General features: G+C 42.3%; 1 protein-coding gene across 9 annotated transcripts in view; it reads left to right on the top strand.

The window, feature by feature from the left end:
* The first annotated feature begins 1,075 nt into the window (after positions 1-1,075).
* The window catches only part of PAN3 (poly(A) specific ribonuclease subunit PAN3), a 95,627-nt gene continuing 77,420 nt past the window's right edge, over positions 1,076-19,282 (top strand). For 4 of the 9 annotated variants that reach the window (XR_006103119.1, XR_006103118.1, XR_006103120.1 and 1 more), the window contains exons 1-2: positions 1,077-1,887; positions 17,670-17,791. Coding sequence is in view for 6 of the 9 variants with exons in the window: in XM_042460442.1 (XP_042316376.1) it covers positions 1,080-1,887; positions 17,670-17,791 (930 nt within the window). In the remaining 3 variants the exon portion in view is untranslated. Of the gene's footprint in view, positions 1,888-17,669; positions 17,792-19,282 lie in introns of all 9 variants that reach the window. The other 5 variants (XM_042460439.1, XM_042460441.1, XM_042460440.1 and 2 more) reach the window with 2 other exon arrangements.

The following is a 19,282-nucleotide window of genomic DNA, read 5'->3' on the forward strand; positions in this document are numbered from 1 at the left end:
ATCTGAGATGCAGAGAGCCATGAGAAAGTGGTGTGATCAGTGCGTGTAAATTGCATGCAACCAATTAACTGCTGCCATTTAATAAACCAATGAAAGGTTAGTCATGAGAGTTGCATCTGAATAACTTTGTAACAATGTATACTGGTGTATAAATGACACTGAAAAATGGAAAGGAGTTGTGGCAGCAATTTTATCACCATCTGCTGGTGTGCTGTCGTCTTGGCCTAATAAACTGCTTTTTGCTATGGACACTTTGGTTTCCCGTGTTTGCACTTCTGGGCGCTGCTTTCAAATGAACTTTTGGGGAGTTTCCCTTACAACAGGGGTCTTGCGTCCCTAACCTCAGCAGTTTTGTTGACCCTCCAGAGAGGTAGATGTTGACCATAGAGTAGTATTGGAAGACCTAGAAATGTAGAGAGGTGATCTCATAGGTAGTGTGTGTGTGTATACATGCATATTAATTAATTGGCTGTTTTTTCAGTCACAGGGATCTTGCGCCCTTAACCTCAGCACATTTGTAGCCCCCCTCCAGAGTGATTCTATGGCCAATGCCTGGCAGATGTTGACCACAGAGTAGCACTGGAAGATCTCTCAAGTTGTGTGAGTAGATATATATCTCTATATATCTCATATATAGGCATGGGCCGTGCCCCTAACCCCGGCACATTTGTAGCCCCTCCAGAGCGATTCTATGCCAACATCTGGCCGATGTTCACAGAGTAGCCCTGGAAGGCTTAAGAATTCCTAGAGAGGTGTCCTCACAAGTAACGTGTGTGTGTTTGTATACATACATATAGATGTGTGTGTGTGTGTATTCATTACAATCATCTGCATTTTGTTCATACTTCCACGGGGTCCTTGTGCCCCTTTAACCAGACTCAAAGGCCCAGTATATAATATAACACAGCAAGCCTCCCCTGCTCAGAGGGAGGAGAGAGACACATAGCCGAGGAGGCGGCGGGTGTGAGGGAGGCACTCCGTCCTCCTTCCCTCCCTGAGCCTGGGCTGGGCCTAGTAGCAGTGGGGCGCCTTAACCAACGCCAGGCCTAGATTACCCAGCAGGCCCCACGCGTGCGCGCATGCGCCTTGGAGGAGGCAGCTCAGGAAGAGGAAAATGGCATAAACAACCCCTCCGCCGCCGCCTCCTCCGCCTCCTCAGGGACCACCGGGGCCTCTCCTCCTCCGCTGAGGCCCACTCGGCCTTCTCCCCCTCGGGGAAAACGCTAGCGAAGCCCCCCTTCCTTCCTTCCCTCCTTGTTGCCGGAACCGGGGCGGTGACAGCCCTCTCCCTCTCTCCTGATGGCGGCGAGGCCTCCGGAGGCGTCGGCGCCTGGGCTGCGGAGGCGGCGGCTGTAGCGTCGGCGGAGGCGGCCGCCATGAACAGCGGCGGAGGGCTCCCTTGCGCCTCTCCGCCCTCCTGCTCCTCGTCCTCCTCTCCGGGGCCTGGGCTCCCGCCGCCCTCCTCCTGCTCCTCCTCCTCCTGCTCGGTCCTCCCCGTGGGCCTCAAGCTCAAGTTCTGCCGCTACTACGCCAAGGACAAGACGTGCTTCTACGGCGAGGAGTGCCAGTTCCTCCACGAGGAGCCCTCGGGGGCCTCAGCCGCCTGCCCCGGGCCGCCCCTGCCGCCGCCGCTGCCGCCTCCTCCTCCGCCGGCGGTGGCTGCGGCCCTCGGGGGGCTCCCGCTAGGCATCCCCCCGCCCAGCCCCGCCGCCCTGGCCCCGGCTGTGGCTGCCTCGCCCGGACACGGAGGAGGAGGAGGAGGAGGAGGGTACCCCGGGCATGGAGGGCCGGCGGTGGCGGTGGTGGGGCCCAAGAAGCCCCCGGACTTAGGGGCCTCCGGAGGAGGAGGAGGAAGCGGAGGGGGCATGGATGGACCGCGGCTGGCCAGTGAGTCTGGGACCTAGTTGCCCTGATCGGCAGTAATCAATCATCTATAACAGCTTTAAGGGTTAAGGGTTTGGTCCTGGGTGGGAATCATGTGGCAGATGGGAGTTAGAGGCCTGAAACATCTGAAGGACTGCATAGTTCCTATCCCTGCTGAATATATTACATGTGGCAGATGGGAGTTGCAGTCCAGCAAAGTCTGAAGGGCTGCATAGTTCCTGTCCCTGTTCAATACAGTAGCAGACTTCAGTGTCATATCATGGATGGGACTCATGTGGCCCTCACTAGGGCAGATGGGAGTTGCCATCCAGCAGCATCTGAAGGGCTGCATAGTTCCCATCCCTGCTCATACACTAGTAGACTTTAGAGATGTAGAAAGATGTTGTAGCACCTTTGAGACTCAAAGAAAGAAGTTCACAGCATGAGCTTTTGTAGACTAAAGTCTACTTCCTCAGATGCATTTGGTGGAAGTAGACTTAAGTCTGGAAAAGCTCATGCTGCCAACCTCTTTAGTCTCAGAGGTGCTACAAGATCTTTCTACACCTGTCATTCGTTATACAAACACAGCTGTATCTTTGAATTCTGCCATTATAGTAGACTTCAGTAAGGTTGTTGTTTTTATCATGGATGGGAATCATGTGGCCCTCCGCTAGAGCTGATAGGAGTTGTAGTTCAACATTGGATGGGCTGCATAGTTCCCATCCCTGCTCAATAGAGTACTGTAGAGGACTTTAGTAAATGTTATATCATGGATGGGAATTATTTGGCCCTCCTCTAGAGGAGATGGGAATTGCAGGTCAACATTATCTGAAGGGCTGCATAATCCCCCCCCTCCGCTTGATGCAGTGGGCCTTTGGTATCCGCTGGGGTTTGGTTCCAGTATCCCACATAGATAACAAAATCCATGGACGCTCCAGTTCCATTAAATACACTGGCATAGTGAAATGGTGTCCCTTATGGCAACATGAAAGTTTGCTTTTTGGAATGTATACGTTTTTAAAATATATGAGTTATTGTTGTCATAATCATCACCACCATCATCATTGTTAATATTATTATTTCTTTGTATCCCCCTTTTTCCTCAGAACTGGGGTTTAGAATGGCTTACCATTTAAAAGAAGAGTGCAATTAAAAGCATACAAAAGTGATGCCTTAAAATAGAATTAAATTACGGCGTCTTTGGTATCCGCTGGGGTTTGGTTCCAGGACCCCCTTTGGATACCAAAATCCATGGATGTTATTATTATTATTATTAACCTTTATTTATGAAGCGCTGTAAATTTATACAGCGCTGTACATGCAATCTTTTTAGTTAGACCGTTCCCTGCCCTCAGGCTTACAATCTAAAAAGACATGACACAGAAGGAGAAGGGAGTGGTGTTCTGCTCCCATGTAGAATGGCACATTTATATCCCACTTTCCCCCCTAAACTGGGACTCCGGTTTCATTAAATACAATGGCATAGTGAAAGAGTGTCCCATGTATGAAGTGACAAAATCAAGGTTTGCTTTTTGGAATTTATACATTTATTGGAATATTTTTCAAGCTGTGGATGGTTGAATGCATGGATACAAAAATCTGTGGATATGGAGGGTTAACTGTATTAGTATTATTATTATTTTTATTATTAATACTGTTGCTGCTACTGCTACTACTAATAAGAGCTTTTTATTTATTATTATTATTATTATTTATGGTATTTATACCCTGCCCTTCAGCCCTAATGGCTCTCAGAGTGGCTTACAATTATTGTTTTTAATCAGACGGTTCTCTGCCCTCAGGCTTACAATCTAAAAGACACGACACAAAAGGAGAAGGGAATGGTGGAGGGAAAGGGGATGAGGTCCAGTGGTTTTTCTCTCCCTCTGAGACCTGGACCAAGGCAGATAGACTGCAGGGAGGGCTCTTCTTCTTCAGGCTAGCCCTGGTGGAGCTGGGCCTGCCTGGTCAATTCCCTTGCAGGCCAAAGATGACAGTTATCATGGAGGGAGGGCTCTCTTCAGGCTAGCCCTGATGGAGCTGGGCCTGCTTGTTCGCTCCCTTGCAGGCCGAAGGATGACAGCTTTTTAAAGAGTGGGGTATAAATAATAATAATAATAATAGTAATAATAATAATAGTAATAATAATAATATTTATTTGTATCCTGCTTTTCCACAAAACTGGGACTCAGAGCTGCTTATCATTTAAAAGAACAGTGCACTTATATTCATTAAATGCATCACCAAATGCATCTGAGGAAGAGACTTAAGTCTACGAAAGCTCTTGCTGCTAATTTCTTTCTTTCAGTTAGTCTCAAAGGTGCTACACGACTTCTCTATATACAGTGCAGTTAAAAACATACAAAAGTCACTAGGGGGGTGCAGATCTCACTGGATGACATCCCAGGCTGTCTCTTGGTGGGATGGTGGCCACCTTCCATCTCCCACACAGGACTTGGGAGGCCTTGGCAGGGGGCATTTTCTGAGTCTATAGCCCCCCCCCTTTGCTGCACCGCGCCGTTCTGCTCCCATGTAGAATGGCGCATTTATATCCCACTTTTCCCCCTTAACTGGGACTCAGAGTGGCTTACAGTTTAAAAGAAGAGTACAATTAAAACATACAAAAATGATGCATAAAAAGAGAATCAAACTATTATAATATTAAAACAACATTTGTTAAAAGAATAAAACAAAGTTTAAAAAGATAGAAGTACAGTATTTAAAACAGTACACTTTCAAACAATACAACACCCCAATATGTTCTTTAAAGGCTTTCTCTTATAAAAGCTTGTCTGAACCAAAAGGTCTTAGCCTGCTGAGGGAAGGACAACAAGAAGGGAGCCATTCTGGTCTCCCTGGGGAGGGAGTTCGAGTTTAGGGGCAGCCACTGAGAAGGCCCTCACTTATTCAGGAGCACCTGATGGAGGATGCTATGGAAAAGTGTGCAAGGTGGAAGGTGACCAGCTAAGGTTCATTTTCTTCAGCTCTCCAGTCTCCTGGGATGTCTGAAGGAAAATGGGCTGAGAAGGGCTGAAGGCGGTTTATCATACTGCCTCCTTGTTCCCATGACATGGAAATTCAAATGGAGAGGAAAGTGGTGGATACACACACTCTCTCTCTCTCTCTTTTTAAGAATAGATGAAAAGGAGTGTAGTGATGGCTTTTTCCTTCTGAGAGTGTGTGCTAGTTTGGAAGAAGTTAGGAAAAAAAGATGTTGGGTGACAAACCTTTTCAGACCATTTAGAGATTCCTAGAGAGCTGGACTCTTAAGAGCCAGCCTGGCATACTGGTTTGAGTGTTGGACTATGATTCTGGAGACCAGGGGTAGTTTCCTTGCTCAGCCATGAAACCCACTGGGAGACCTTGGTCGAGGCACACACTTTCAACCTCAGAGAAAGGCAATGGCAAACCTCCTTGCCAAGAATACCCCATGATAGGGCCACCATAAATCAGAACAATCTGAAGGCACGCATTCCCAGCTTGGCCTTGAAACCCACTGGTTGTGCGTGGGCAAGTCTCTCAGTCTCGGGGGAAGGCAATGGCAATCCTCCTCTGAATAAATCTTGCAAAACAAAACAAAAACAAAGAAGACCAAAACAAAAAAATCTTAGGATGGATTTTCTTCAGTGACTTGAAGCACACAACAACAACAGTAGCGTTATAGATTCCTAAAGAGCCAGCATGGTTTAGTGGTTTGAGCATTGGACTAGAACAGGGTTCAGAGCATGGCAATGGCAAACCGCCTCTGAAGAAATTTGCCAAGAAAACCCCATGACCTTAGGATTGTCATAAGTCAGAAAGGACTTAAAGGCGCACACAACAACAACAACAACATAAGATTACTAGGTCAGTTGCAAACCCCTTTGACATGTAGGTACAAAATACATGCTCTGGAGCCACAAGAGCTGTGTTTTGTAACCCTGGCCTGTCATTGTTTCATTTCTGTTGTGAGCTTAAAATCCACACTTGGGCCATATATTCCATTTTACCCAAGTCAGATAGGGGACTTGCTTGAGACATTGTGTTGTGAAAACTTAACTTGGCTTCTTTTCTCCCATCTCCATCCTTCTTCCAGACAATCAGGGAAACACTTAGCACTGACTTACTGTAAGTTCCAGAAGTAGTAAAATAACACCTCCCTTTGTTTGATAAGCAGAGACAACTAATCTGTCAACACTATGTAAAAAAAAAAGATTGACAAAACTTGCTGGAGATATTTTCAAGTGTGTTTTAACAACTTGTCATGCCCTCCATATAGATTTCTCTTCCCATGACAGCTTCCAATTACAATTCTAAGAGCCAAACTACATACTGTGTTACATAGCCTTGAATCCTATTGTCACTGCTAAGGTTAGACCTGTTGTACAGACTGAGCTTATATGTGTTGTCTTGGCTTGATACCATTGACTTGGGATGCATCTGCACTGTAGAAACAATCCAGTTTGACACCACTTTAACTGCTATGGCTCTGTGCTGTGAAATTCTGGAAATCGTAGATTGTAGCGGCTTCAGAGCTCTATGACAGGGAAGGCTAAATGTCTCACAAAATGACAGTTCCCACAATTCCATAACATTGAGCCATGACACTTAAAGTGGTGTCAGACTGGTTTATTTCTGCAGTGCAGATGCAGCTTCAGTGGGTCTTCTCTGTTTGGGACTGTCAATTGGATTTAAGCCACTGCATGTAGTTTGAGATCCTTGTTTTGTTTTTTTAAAGGCTAAAGTAAGCATGCATGGCCTCTGTCCAGGTTGCAGCCATCATATGGGCATGAGGAAGGTATAGGCTTTACTCTTTCCACCCATTTTTATTTTAAAGGTTGGCACAAATACACCATCCATGAGGGTTAAATGACAGAAGAACCCTGTGTTGGTACCATCTATCACTTATATATTTAAACCTGAAGTCATGTAACACCTGCAGACTGTTAGGAGGAAACGTACTAAAATAGTTGGGTCTAGAGAAGGGATGTGAAGTTCTTAATCCAGCTCATATTTTTGGAGGGGTACATATGCTTTGTATATGTGTGCCTTCAAGTCACCTGTTGACATATGGCCACCCCATAAATATCATGGGCAAGGTCGTTTTGTCAGTTCCTTCCTCTAAAATAAAATATAGCCTACAGCACCTGGTATTGGTTGGAAGTTTCCCATCCAAATGCTAATCAGAGTTGTTCCTATTTTGGCTGCATCCACACTGCAGGAATAATCCATTTTGACACCACTGTACCTGCCATGACTCAGTGCTGTAGAATTCTGTGAACTGTAGTTTTGTGAGACATTTGTGAGCCTTCTTTGTCAGAGAGCTCTGGTGCAACAGCAAACTACAATTCCCAGAATTCTACAGCATTTAGCTGTGGCAGTTAAAGTGGCGTCAAACTGGATTATTTCCGCAGTGGGGAGGAAGCCTTTGGCCCCATACAGACAGGCCAAAATAAAGCTGCTTCAGGTCACTTTGGAGGTATGCTGTTTAAATGATGCATGCATCCCAAGAGTCTGGAAGCTGTGCCAAAGCTGCTCTCTGATCGTTAGGACTGGATCATGGCTTTGGCATGGCTTCCAAACTCTTAGTATGCATGCATCGTTGAAGCAGCATGCCTCCAAAGTGACCCGAAGCAGCTTTATTATGGCCTGTCTGTATGGGGCCTTAGTTTCCAAGATAAAACAGGATATGGTGCCTCAAGGGGATTAGTTTGCAGCACAAACAGCCAAGCATCCTGTTGTATAAATTGTCCTATGGCTGTTCCACACAAAGAGGAAAAGGTAGTATGAATAAATTCACCCTTCGGTGGGATTTTCAGAATGAAACAATCCTGAGGAAAAAGATCAGTCAAAAGAACTTAGTTAGCAGTGTAACCTTCACATTTACACATGGCCGCCTATGTAGTTGTTGGCAAATTAGTTAATTGAGAGTTACAGTACTTGCAATAGTTTCAGATAGATACTTTTCTTACTACTGTACAAAGTCACAGGCCCAAACGTCACCTTTGCCAGTAACAAGCATTAGGTGGTGTTAGTCACTTTAGGTTAACACCCCAATTTATAGTATGTAGCATATAATAATATTGGTTTGCATCACAGGGGTTTTGTAAGAAGGTTTTGAATGTCTGAAAGCACTTAAAAATGTTAAGTTGGTGATGTTTTGAGCTTGCTGGAGCTGGGATAGAACATTTAAACTGAAGTTGGGGTCCATATTTTATAGAGTTGGAATATATATATATATATATATATATATATATTTGTAGTTGCTCAAAGTAACTGAGAACGTCACTACGTTGTGGAAGAAATAGTATTGTAGATTGCAACACTGATGCATCTGTACTTTGGCGTCTCTTTTTATCCCATTTGTCTCACATTTGGTTAAGTCACCTATTTGTCAATAATGTCAAGATTCAAGTGGGCAATCATGATCAAATGTCTTCATAGCAATAATATGCAAACTGGATACATGAATAGTCCCATAGGCGGGGTACAGGCCGCCGCCGGCTAGTCCGCGGGGGAGCCGGAGCCTCCACACGGCGCGGCTCCCCTGCGGACTGAAAAAGAAGCTCCAAAATGGAGCTTCTTTTCGAGTCGCGTTTGCGACGTAGCGAGGCGCCAGGGGCGCACTCGCTACGTCACAAAGGACGCGACGCGTATGGACGCTCAGCGTCCGATACGCAAAGATGGCACCGGCCATGTAGAAGGGCTGGCGCCATCTTGTACGGACGGAGTCCGTACTAGGCCCAGGAGCATCTAAAAGAGACGCCCCTTTTTTAAAATGGGACGTCCTCCGGACGTCCCAAATGACAGTGCAGAAAGCCTCATAGTAACCTTGAAAGAAATGTCACAGTTTCAGTTTGGTATAAATAGACAGGTTTCAAACTATCTTATTGTTTTAGGCAGTGTGCATTGAGAACATAGGTAGCTGTCTTATTCCTATTATGTTGAATAAGACCATTGATCCATCTAGTGTTGCTAAGCTAACTGCTGACTGGCAGTACCTTTCCAGAGATTTAGGCAATCCTTTCTGGAGAACCCTGCTACTTCTTGCTGGTCTCCAAGTGCTAACTGTTCTCAGAATGAGACAGGATTGGGTGTGTTCAAGTTCTGCTTCTGCTATCTGTTAAGTACTTGATGCTATACAGAAGATAAGCATATAGCAGGAGTTGGCTATGAGAACAGTTGCATTGTTGCAGTTATACTTCTGAGTACTGAAGAGAAGCTATTGCTTTCTACAGATTATGGCCCCTCTTATGAGATGCAGACATCCTTTGATATGTCTAATCTTTTAATGCAATACTTACTGTAGGTGAAGCAAATATTTGTATTTTTAAAATTTCTACAAAAATTGTGGCTTCTTTCTGCAGTAGCTGGTTGCCTTATACCATCTTTTTCATAAACACACTCTGTTATCTTGTTCCTCAGAGGAGAAAAGTATACCTACCCTTTCAGTCATGAAGCTACACATTTTGTAGGCTTCCTGTCAAAGCAACTGTGACTACTTGAGTAGCTGTTACCACGTTATGGCTTTTGGATAACCAAAAGAATACCATTTTTAAGAGGTGCCAGTCTGGTCTCAAAAAACAAAACAAAACAGAAACAAAAAACATTGGTAAATGTTTAGGTTAAATTTAGTAAGACTTACAAATCCATGATCCCATAATAATGTAAAGTGCATTATGGAACCTGTGCTATGGAATACAATTGTTGCTTTTAATTCCAGATTCTAACATTTATATCCAGTGCAGTTATTTGTTCATTAAAGAGTTGATTTCATATGGCTCTTTTTTGTATTTACATTTAACGCTTATTAAAATATTAGTCTGGATGGAAATTATCTGGATGTGCTACCAAAAAATCTATTCTACCGCATACTCCTAGTTTGTTACCACATGCGTTGAAGGTTAATTTTATTTTTTATAATATTAGAAATCAGCATTGGTGATTCTGAAATAAAAGTCTTCTTCCATATTACTTGACCAGTAAGGCTCATTGATGCTTAATCTAACAAAGTCAGTTAGGAATTGTTTGGCAGGAATAAGATGTGATACTTCAGTACATCAGTGATGTTTGTGTATTAGATGGAATGTTGCAACAGAAAAACAGTAAGGAAGCTGGGCAAATTAACTGAAAGGGAGAAAATTAAAAAATATTTTAATTATACATTCAAGTTTTTGTTTTAAGAAAATGTAAGATTTATTGGGACCGCTAGATATGGTTCTTTTTATTATGGTACAGTTTTCATAGAATGTGTGTGTTTCAGGTTGCAATTCTATCACATTTACTTGTGAATAAGCCCCACAAAAGATGTATATGTGTGACTTTTAGGGAATATGAGTAGGATTGGACTGTTAGTGTGCTTGTGATGGAGGTCCTATGCCAAGATTAGTAGCAGTGCAAATTTTGTTGTCTTGGACTAAAGTTACCTTGGCATACAGATTTGGTTATCTTTGCCTTTTTCAGTTGGCACATATAAGTACAACATATTGCACAGTCTCATAAAGGAAAAAAAACCCTCAAATTACATGAAAATCAAAGAATATACATGAAGCTATTCTAAAAGATCCATAGTTATGAAACTATTAGTATTGCTAGCTACTATGGATTATGGGTGCCATTGTGTTTTCAAAGTGCATAATGCATTTGAACATATCTGTTCAGAGGGAATTTTGAGAAAATGTAGGGAAAGAAACGGCAGCTGTCTGGTTGTGTTGAGGAAAGGGGGATGAACTGCAGATGATAGAATTAAAACTGGTAGGCAGATGGTAGTATTTTCAGTAGCATTAACTACTGGATTGGATGAGTGGAATGTCCTCTGTGGGGAGACAGTTATAAAGGTTTAGACAGGTTAAAACTGTTTATGGGTCTGATTAAGGTATCTGGTCAAAAAATATAAGAACAAGAGATTTCTGGATATAGGGGATAGCTCAAATTGGTAAGCGAGAAGGTAAAACTTCTGTTTTAGTGAAATTATGCAAATAGGAAGGTGCTAGTGAAAAAGATGGGAGATGCACCTGTTAAAATATGGCTTTGACTGGATAAAGCACTGAAAGAAGGAAGTAGGGTAATAAATCTTCCTGCATGGGTGGATATTTGGGTCATTTCAGCTTATGTGTTTCTGCTAACATTTGTGAGGAGTTAAAGGAACACAAATGATGTAGCTGTGATATGCAATTGGCATAGAGCATCTTGTGTCCATCTTTGTACAAATTTAGGAAAAATATATTGATCCATGCTTCTGTATTTCTGTCATTTCCCACCAGAAATTTTTACTTTGGGAAACCATTGAAGCCTAGTTGAAGATAAGAGGTGCTTAATTGCACTGTTTTTATGCGAGTGATTTGAAGCATTTAGCTATGGAAAATAAACACTATTAGTGTATGGTGCAGTATGTCCTATATGCTGCAGCAAAATAAAATTTAGTGTGCGTGCATGCATGTGTACGCATGTTTTCAAGTCATTTGTGACTTATTGTGAATCTAGGGTGAACCTATCATGGGGTTTTCTTGGCACAATTTGTTCAGAGGGGGTTTGCCTTGCCTTCCTTTGAGGCTGAGATAGTGTGACTTGCCCAAGGTCACCCAGTGGGTTTCTGTTACCAAGCCCTATATGGCTTGGATGCAGACTATCTGATGACTGTGGCCTGTTACAGACTGCCAAAATAAAGCTGCTTCGGGTCCCTTTGGAGGTATGCTGTTTAAATGATGCATGCATCCGAAGAATCCGGAAGCTGCACCAAAGCTGCACTCCAGTGCTTAGGGAACGGAGTGTGGCTTTGGCGCGACCTCTGGACTCTTAGGACCCATGCATCATTTAAATACCATACCTCCAGAGAGACCCGAAGCAGCTTTATTTTGGCAGTCTGTAACAGGCTAGTGGGTCCATCTGCACTGTAGAAATAATACAGTTGAACACCATGTTAACTGCCATGGCTCCATCCTACATAATCTTGGAATCTGTAGTTTGTGAGGCTCCAGCACTCTGGTGGAGAAGGCTAAACTACATTATTTCTGTGGTGTAGATGCACCCTGTATCTCCCTATGTGGGCCTGCCAAGGGTTTTAAGATCCTTCAAGAATGGGTTTATTTCAGTCTCACCAAGATTTGCTGAGGACACATAGAAAGGCCTTCTCAGTGGCTATTCCTGGACAGTGGAACCCTCTCCCACAAGATCCCTTCCCTTCTCTGCTAGCTTTCCACTAGAAGGCAAAAACTTGCTTGTCCAGATAGGTTTCTGGCTATTAACTGGTTGTTGCAGAATGGTCTTTAAATGAGGTTGGGGTACTGTATTTCTATTCTTATGGTTATCCTCCAAATGTTTTAGAATTGTTTTAAATGTGTGCCGTTTTAATAGGATAATTGTTTGTTGAACTCTTTTCATTAAAATGACAGTTTTCAGTTGTATTTTTCTTTTAATCTATTCTGTGAGCTGTCCTGGGTCTCATTCGGGGAGAAAGGCAGGAAGTAAAACAAATAATTAATTTGCTGCTAAGTAAGTTTACACATTTATCATAAAATGTTTTGACTTTGCAACATTTATCACAGTACTGTACTAAAAAATAAAATGTTTCCTTAAATACTCCCAAAAGATCACTTTTTATCTTTTAGTAGAGGGTTATCATGACACAGAATTTGATCACATTGTGATCTAGGAGAGGTTGGTCATTTTGAAAATACAGTTTTATGAAAGAGACAGGATATGTTTAAAAAAATTAGTGGTAAATAACAGACAAAGGCAAAATGAAAAAAAAAATCTGTATGGCAGGTTGATATTAGGCATGTATCCCAGCACCCAAAAGACTAAAAAAAAACCCCATTAGCATAATAGCTACTTGCAGTAGTCTTCTATAACAATTTCAAAGGGGTAGTTGCGTTAACTCTGTTGCAAGAAAAACAACCAACAGCCCTATGGTACCTTGAGCACTGAACTTTCCTAGACAATAGCACACTTCAGATACTTGGAATGTTATAAGGATTGTAAACTATATGTATGTTTATATCTAAAATTCTGCATAATACTCTGTCCAGTTGATGAAGCGTAGTGGAAAAAGGTGCATGCAATGCTAAAACATAGATATCTCCTCTTTGTAGTCACATTAGAAAGTGACTAAGGCCCTATACAGACTGGCCTGACAGGCCAGCCTGGGGGCAGAGTTGGGGGGTCGTGTCCATGTGAGGCATCATGGCGCTCCTCTGGCACTGCATCCATACAACGCAGTGCTGAAGGAGCACCACCAAGCTGTGGAAATGCGGCTATGGTGCCCTTTTGAGGGCGCAAAAAGGAACCACTTTTTGTGGCTCCTTTTCACACTCTGGAAAGGCTGGATTGGGACCGCAGCATAAGGTTGCCGCAGCTTTGATCTGGCTGTACATACAGCCCCTCACTTCTCTTTTAAAGGAAGCAGTATTAAGAGATATTGGTTGCACTGGCACTACACTGCAGAAATAATCCACTTTGACACCACTTAGATAGCCATGGCTCAATGATATAGAATTCTGGGAACTGTAGTTTGTTGGGCACCAGAGCTCTTTGACAGAGGTGTTTATCAGACGAGCTCTTAAAGAGGTACTGTACTATTCCAGTGTGACTCCTCTAGCTGCCTCCTGTTGCATGCTGGGATTGGCAGTTTTAAGGAGGGGTATTTAGAATTCTCAGGCAGAGAAGTTCAGCTCCTTAAAACTGCCAATCCCAGCATGCAACAGGAGGCTGCTAGAGGAGTCACACTGGAATAGTACCTCTTTAAGAGCATAGTGTGATAAACTTCAGAGAAAGCTAAATGACTCACAAAACTGCAATTCTAAGAATTTCATAGCATTACGCCATGGCAGTGAAAGTAGTGTATTAACTCAGTCTGGATGTGTGTATGTGTATGTATATGTAGCAGTTCAACTGGAATATCATCTGTCCCAGGTGATTTATTCTTCCCTATTTCTTTTATTGCAGCTTCCACCTTGCTTTCTAGAATTTGGAGTTCATCTTCTTATGATTTTTCATTCCATATGTCATTCATTTTTTCAGCTCTTTTATATATAGCTCTTCTATTGTGTTGCATGCAACTTATTTTTATTTCTTCTTGGTATTGCAATACGTTCCTCTTCTAATCATAGAGCATCCTGGCCTTTAGTTTGAACTTCCCTTTGAGTTCTCTTATCTTGTGGAAGAGAGCTCTCATTCTTCCTTTTTTGTTATTGTCGTCTTTTCTCTGCATTGATTATTATAGTAGTCCACTTTATCCTTGTGCACACTAGACATTGAATGGTTGCATTCATGGTTCTGATTTTGACCCTGTTCCTCTTTTGTTTTGCTTCTCTTCTTTCCTTTACTACTTCAAGGATTTTATCTGTTATTGTGCCTTCTCTTTCTTTATGGTCACCAAAAGTATCTTCTTGCATTCTTGAATTCTTCCTTATAGAATCATAGAATCATAGAGTTGGAAGAGACCACTAGGGCCATCCAGTCCAACCCCCTGCCATGCAGGAAATCCAAATCAAAGCATCCCTGACAGATGGCCATCCAGCCTCTGTTTAAAGACCTCCAAGGAAGGAGACTCTATCACCCTCCGAGGGAGTGCATTCCACTGTCGAACAGCCCTTACTGTCAGGAAGTTCCTCCTAATGTTGAGGTGGAATCTCTTTTCCTGTAGCTTGCATCCATTGTTCCGGGTCCTGTTCTCTGGAGCAGCAGAAAACAAGCTTGCTCCCTCCTCAATATGACATCCTTTCAAATATTTAAACAGGGCTATCATATCACCTCTTAACCTTCTTTTCTCCAGGCTAAACATCCCCAGCTCCCTAAGTCGTTCCTCATAGGGCATGGTTTCCAGACCCTTCACCATTTTTGTCGCCCTCCTTTGGACACGCTCCAGTTTCTCAATGTCCTTTCTGAATTGTGGTGCCCAGAACTGGACACAATATTCTAGGTGGGGCCTGACCAGAGCAGAATACAGTGGCACTATTACTTCTCTTGATCTAGACACTATACTTCTATTGATGCAGCCTAAAATAGCATTGGCCTTTTTAGCTGCCGCATCACACTGTTCACTCATGTTCAACTTGTGGTCTACTTGGACTCCTAGATCCCTTTCACACGTAGTTTCATTCAGCCAGGTGTCACCCATCCTATATCTGTGCATTTTATTTTTCCGCCCTAAGTGCAATACCTTACATTTCTCCGTGTTGAATTTCATTTTGTTAGCTTTGGCCCAGCTTTCTAGTCTATTCAGGTCATTTTGAATCTTGATCCTGTCCTCTGGGTTATTAGCTATTCCCCCTAATTTGGTGTCATCTGCAAATTTGATAAGTATGCTCCCAATTCTGTCATCCAGGTCATTGATAAAGATGTTGAATAGCACTGGGCCCAGGACAGAGCCCTGTGGGACCCCACTGGTCACTTCTCTCCAGGATGAAAAGGAGCCATTGTTGAGCACCCTTTGGGTTCGGCCGGTCAACCAATTACAGATCCATGTAACAGTTCCTTTGTCTAGCCCACATTTTACCAGCTTGTTTGCAAGAATGTCATGGGAAACCTTGTCAAAGGCCTTACTGAAATCAAGATATACTATATCCACAGCATTCCCTTCATCTACCAAGCTGGTAATTTTATCAAAGAAAGAGATTAGGTTTGTCTGGCATGACTTGTTTCTCTGAAACCCATTGATTATGTCCCTGGCTTCTAACCACACTTCTCGTTCTCTGTTGATTATGCTTAAAAATGCAAATCTATTTCTTTTATTGTCTTTAAATTCAGAGCTATTGTTCAGATCATATTTTGGTATGATGACTATTCTTTTTTCCTTCATCTTTACTCTAAGCAGTGATATTACTGGTTATATAGATAACATGGAGATTCTTTGCTTAACATTATGAATAACACACACAGTGCTCTTGACACAAACATATGGTTGAGGTTTCTGAAGGGAAATAGGTCAGCCATAAGCTCCACATAACCTGCACTGTCTCTACTACACTAAAAGCAATTATGTGTGCTAGTTTACTTATAAATGCAGATTTTGAATAGTGTTTTTCTAGTGTTTTCTTTTAAGAGGAGGGAATTAAAATCTGGGGAAGAATTGAAATATGTGGTATACCTCTTTTCAGATTGAATCTGAATTTATATTATTGGTTTAGTATTGTAAAATGCTTCATTCATAATTTGTATTACATACATTTTTTTAAAAAAATCTGTAGATTGTCTTATATACTGTACATTTCTTCCTACTGTGCAGTTCCTCACATTTTGAAGCATTTCAGTCATTCTGAAACAGAAAATATTTCATTAAGATTTTGTCTATGTTTTCAAAAGTTTTCAACTGGAAAAATGGAAATTTGTCCTTTGGTGTTTTTTCCACTAGAAATTTTCCAGGCTTTTCTCCCCTGAGCTGTCAGAACTCTACTTGAACCCATCATAGTAACTCACCCCATCCCACCCCCAGAAGATACTGCCTGAAATAGGTGATCAGGCGGCTATTTGAACATATCTCCTCCTTGAGCAAGGAATCTTGTGGTAATGAGTTGAAGGGGGATAACATCTAAACAAGCTCCTCTTCCTATCCTCGCCTATGCTATTTCTGCATCTTAATCAGGCATCATCTCATGAAACAGTTTTCTTTTCCTCCATTTCTTAAAACCTCTTTCTTTAACATAAACGTCTTAGCCCTTATCCTCCTTGCCAGCTATTTCCTGAGTTTTCATGTCATAATTTCTGTACTTCCTGTCTCAGTTAACCCTTGTTTTCGCTTACTGTGCTGGCTGCAGAAATGAGATTTTCTGCTGTCTTCCAACATTCAAAGGATCACTGATCACCAGTTTTTCTTTGTGTGCTTTCCCATACCTTGCTTCATTTTCTCTCCTTGGTCCCACTGCCAGCACTCTTCTTTCTAGTGAGCATGGCTCAGTCACTTCAGTTTAACCTTTTAATAAATCAAGGATTGTGATTTGGAGGGTCCATGTTTGCACACATATACTTTCCCCTTACTTCCTCTACTTATTTTTAAGGCTTGGGGATATAAGCAAGACAGACAGTGTGATACAAATGCACAGAAATCATGTTCAGACTTTTGGTTTCTCATACAATTAGAACTGAGTCATAAGAAGAATATGACTGTTTATTTGCCCTACCCTTTGCCAGGCCTACTGCCCTCCATGCACACAGATTTCTAAATCATATGGGGAGCCTAAGTGCATGGAGCGAGACAGCATGATGTAATGATTTGAGTTTTTGACTAGGACTCTGGGAGAACAGGGTTTGAATCCCCACTTAGCCATGGAAGCCCACTAGGTAATGTTGGACAGATCACACACTCTCAGCCTTAGAGGAAACCAAAGGCAAACCACTCTGTGAACAAATCTTCCCAAGAAAACCCTGTGATAGGTTCACCTGAGGCTTGCCATAAGTTGTAAATATGTATCTTGAAGGCACACAACAACAAGAACTGCATGAAGCAAGGTTCCTTCTTCAGTCTCCCTTGAAGATGCTGACAGCAAAGGGGTTGGCCCAGCAAGAAATGCAGAGATTGCTCTGCTCTTCTTATGAGGGTAATGAATGCCTATATAGGTTAAAATGTGAACCAATGCAGTACAGTGTCAGTAGTGCATGCGATAATCTATTTCTGTGGTAGGACAAGGATAATTTGCCTCCTTCATATTACCTGAGACAGATGTTCTTCACTGCAAGTCAGGTGCAGATTACAGAATTGTCAGTTACTTTCTATCAGGTCAGTTGGTTATAGGAATGTGTGTCTAGGTAGGGGGATGTAAAATTTTACTGTGTCAGGGAAGAGGTTCTGCAAAGCTGATACCCTTTAAAATAATTTTTCATTTTTATTCTAGTTCCAGGCATAGATGGAGGTGCCCTGGGCGAACCTAGTCTTACGGACTCCTATTTCAGCACAAGCTTCATTGGCGTTAATGGGTTTGGAAGTCCTGCTGAAGCAAAGTATCCTATGATGCAGGTAATGCTTTATTTGGTAAGAAGCTAGATTAAAGTATAGTGAAGATTAAAAATATTTCTGCAGCAAATCACCGTCTTTCTGATTTTAGAATCCTCTTAATTGATATATTTTATCTCAGAGTAGCAGTATAGACACCATTAGCAAAAAAACAATATACATGCAAATCACTCCTCCTTTCCCAGGGTGACACAGTATATACGTATATAGATGTCAGCCCCAGATGCTGGCGAAACGTCAGGAAGAAAACTCTTCTAGAACATGGCCACATAGCCCGAAAACCCCACAAAAAACTACCTTTTATAGATTGCTTAAGATTTAGCTTCAAGAGGCCCTGGAAGGAAACAAAACTGATTTTTTTTATTTCAACTCTTGAAATTCATTCTAACAAAAATAAGGATGGTGGTTCACCAGAAAACAGGGACCAAAACACAATTGTGATCTTGATTAAAAGTGGCAGTTTGTATGGTGTATTCATCAGAGGAAACATCAAAAATGTTCTTGTTAGTTGCTGTCAAGTTGGCTTTGACTTATGGCAACCTTATAAAGGAGAGACTTCCAACATACAGTAACTCTTATTATTAACTCTGCTAACATCTTGCAAATTAAGGAATATGTCTTCCTTGATTGAGTCTGTCCACTTGTACTACTACAGTGGTACCCCGGGATACGAATGCGCCGGGTTACGAATTTTTCGGGATACGAAAAAATCCCATAGGGATTTATTGCTTCGGCTTACGAAGGTTTCTTCGGGTTACGAAAAAACCGCGGCGCTATTTTCCGCCACCGGAGGGCAGCAGAGAGCTATTTTTCCATTAGCGCCTATGGGAATTCGGCTTACGAAGGTATTTCGGGTTACGAAATTAACCGCGGAACGAATTAATTTCGTAACCCGGGGTACCACTGTATCTTCCTCTTTTCGTACTGCCTCCCATGTTACCCAGTGTTATTGTCTGTTCTCGTGGATATGTCCAATGTCTGTGTCTAAGGGCAAGGGTCTTGGAAGCAAACTCCAGTGGATACTAAGGGCCCATGGTTAGTTGTTCTGCATTTTTGCTATTGTTCTGCTAGTGGCATGGTGTCCATTGCATATCTTGAATTATTAGTGTACCTTCTCCCAATTTTCATAGCTGTTCTTAAATCTAATCCAGCTTTCTCTATCATACGTTCACTGAATGAATTGAGCAGATACAGTATTAAAATGCAGTCTTGTCTGACCCCCTTGTCAAGAGGAAATGATCCTGTTTCTCTGTATTCTGTCCTGCAGTGTCCTCTTGTCCTCAGTACAGGTTATGCATCAGGCAGTGAATGTTTTTGGCACAGCCATTTCTTTTAAAGTGATCTATAGTTCTTAATGATCTACACAATCAACTGCTTTGCTACACTCAATAAAATGCAGACTGATTTTCTTATGAAATTAATTGGTGTGCTTCATTTTCCAACTTCTGTTTCCAATGTGATTTATAGTATCTACCTTTTCTGAACCCAGCTTGT

Source organism: Sceloporus undulatus, chromosome 3 (assembly GCF_019175285.1).
Source record: "Sceloporus undulatus isolate JIND9_A2432 ecotype Alabama chromosome 3, SceUnd_v1.1, whole genome shotgun sequence".
Lineage (NCBI taxonomy): Eukaryota > Metazoa > Chordata > Lepidosauria > Squamata > Phrynosomatidae > Sceloporus > Sceloporus undulatus.